The sequence below is a fragment of the Berghia stephanieae genome, chromosome 7 (assembly GCF_034508935.2).
Source record: "Berghia stephanieae isolate SIO BIC M18660-M18661 chromosome 7, UCSD_Bste_1.3, whole genome shotgun sequence".
In the NCBI taxonomy this organism is placed as follows: Eukaryota; Metazoa; Mollusca; class Gastropoda; order Nudibranchia; family Aeolidiidae; genus Berghia; species Berghia stephanieae.
Window position 1 is genome coordinate 58,611,884 of NC_088366.1, and position 2,500 is coordinate 58,614,383.

The 2,500-nt window shown below is 38.4% G+C and overlaps 1 protein-coding gene across 1 annotated transcript in view; it reads left to right on the forward strand.

The window, feature by feature from the left end:
* Positions 1-2,500, forward strand: part of LOC144977556 (uncharacterized) — a 38,918-nt gene that overhangs the window by 21,466 nt on the left and 14,952 nt on the right. The window contains exon 4 of the mRNA XM_078922895.1: positions 318-488. Coding sequence (XP_078779021.1) covers positions 318-488 — 171 coding nt within the window. The remainder of the gene's footprint in view (positions 1-317; positions 489-2,500) is intronic.

A 2,500-nucleotide genomic window follows, 5' to 3' on the forward strand; every position in this document is an offset into this window, starting at 1 on the left:
TAGACAATACAGTACAGACACAGATCAATAGGATTCAGTAGTCTGATGTCATGCCGCCTGGCAACGGCGGCCATCTTGGTTCTAAACAAAGAAAATCATTACTTTTTATTCTTCATGCTGGCTAGAACTTTTCATTCCCTTTTCATATGCCTTGTGATTAGAATGTGTATAAGTCCAAACATAATCAAATTTATGTGGGTTTTTTCCCTCTGGAAACGCTTTTATGCTCGCCGAACTATCCTAAACAGTTAACAACATCATGACAAACCTTACATTTGATTTTCGTTTTTGTTTTTGATTGATTCTCTCGATGTCAGCATCACATGGTCCACCCCTCTTCAAAACATTGTCGGACACAGACTGGCGCTGTCCGAGATGTACAGGTCTCGCAACCTGAACCTGAAGGACGTTCTTGCACAAAGGACCGGATACCCAAACATGGACATCGTTTCTGTCGTCAGTCCTTACAAGCCCAACAGATTGTCCAGGTACGTTCTTCTGTCATCTTTAATGTGTATGCAGACATCTTCGTATTTTTTTAAAACTCTCTGCTTACCGATCATTTTTCAGTATTTTCCAAAAAAAAAAATGGCAGCAGGCTTACCCAACAGAAAATTTGCTTTTTTAAACTCAAACAATCTCTCTACAAAACAATTTTATGTTCTTATTAATTAAACAAAGATCATTGTGATGTACAAAATATATCTGAATAAGAAAAAATGTATATTGGGTCGTAACAAATGTGACGATTTTGCTGTAGGTGGTAAGGAGAGGGTTAAACCATTGTCACTATCGTTATCACCAATCATCGTCATCATCATCATCATCATCATCATCATCATCATCATCATCATCATCATCATCATCTTCTTCTTCTTCTTCTTCTTCTTCTTCTTCTTCTTCTTCTTCTTCTTCTTCTTCCATAAGGGTCTTTGAATCTCCCATATTGGGCCACACAGGTCTTTCTTCCCCTTGTCTATCTCCCTACATTTTCCCCCTTGCTACATTATTTTCCGTCCTTGTTCTGGGACAGATTTTTTGAGTGTTCTTGTTGGGATCAATAACCGAGGATGGGAACAAACGAAAGCGTAGTGCCGTAAATGGAAGATTATATTTAATTCACTGTAAGCTGTCTATGTTTTATACTGCTGAAGTTCTCAGTTCAGAGGCCCAATTTAATTAATTCATGGGGGTCCCGACAGCTCAATTGGTAGAGCACTCGCTTCACACGCATAGGGACCGAGATCGATCCCGGCTTCAGTCGTGATTTCTTTTCTAAATCCACCTGTGTCTACCCAACAGTGAATGAATGGGTGCTGGGTCTGGCGGAAAGTGCTTTGCGATAGACTAGCGTCCTATCCAAAGGGTAGCAAGAAATTTTTATTGTTCGTTTCACGCTAAAGAAACCGTGATAAACTCCGGCTCCTGGGCCTAATGGCTCTGAAGGACTACTTTTTTATTATTATTAATCGATATTAAAGAACCAAATTGAAGAAACGCTTTTTGTCTTTGTACGACAGTTAAGTCCACTTGAGCACATGCAGGTAAGTCATCAGCTTAGATGTTTTCAATACACCCCCTTGAGGCAGGTGACCTTTGACATTATGGCTTTCATTAAAGAAACATATTGGCAAAATGTGAGTGCAACAGGCCCGGGTTATCCAAGGAAAGATATGAAGTTAGAAAAATACCTTTGCTTGTGTGAAGTAGAACAGAAAATGGATTAGATATTCTTGCATTTTTCGCAAAATTCATCATAACAATATAGGGAGATGGCAGTAGATGGTAGAAAGAGAGAGAAAGAGGAAGAAGAAGAAGAAGAAGAAGAAGAAGAAGAAGAAGAAGAAGAAGAAGAAGAAGAAGAAGAAGAAGAAGAAGAAAGTAGGAGAAGAAGAAGAAGAAAGTAGGAGAAGAAGAAGAAGAAGAAGAAGAAGAAGAAGAAGAAGAAGAGGAAGAAGAGGAAGAAGAAGAAGAAGAAGAAGGAGGAGGAGGAGGAGAATAATAATAATACACATTTATACATCGCTCATTCTCGTGTAAAACACAAGCTCTGGGCACTTTACAATATAAATTATCAATTTTAAGTGAAAAAAAAATAATAATAATCCATAGCCAAATCAAGGATTCATACTGTCAATAAAAACATATACAGTAAAAATGTGTCTTGAGAAGAAGAAGAAGAAGAAGAAGAAGAAGAAGAAGAAGAAAGGAGGAGGAGGAGGAGTAGGGGGATAATGTCTTGTAATGTAAAGCACCATTAAACAATGCGGTGGATATTGGCGCTATATAAATTTTATTGATGATTTATGATTGATGTTGAATGACTGAACAATCATTTCGTTGAGAAATGGACAAATATCGGGATTATTTGGGCGGCCCTTAAAGGGGCCAGGAAAATTACAATCACGGAGATTTAACACAATGTATTGTCACCATCATCATCATTGCCTTTTTCACCCTGGGTCAGGGTATAGGCCACAAACAGCCTCCATCCCTCTCT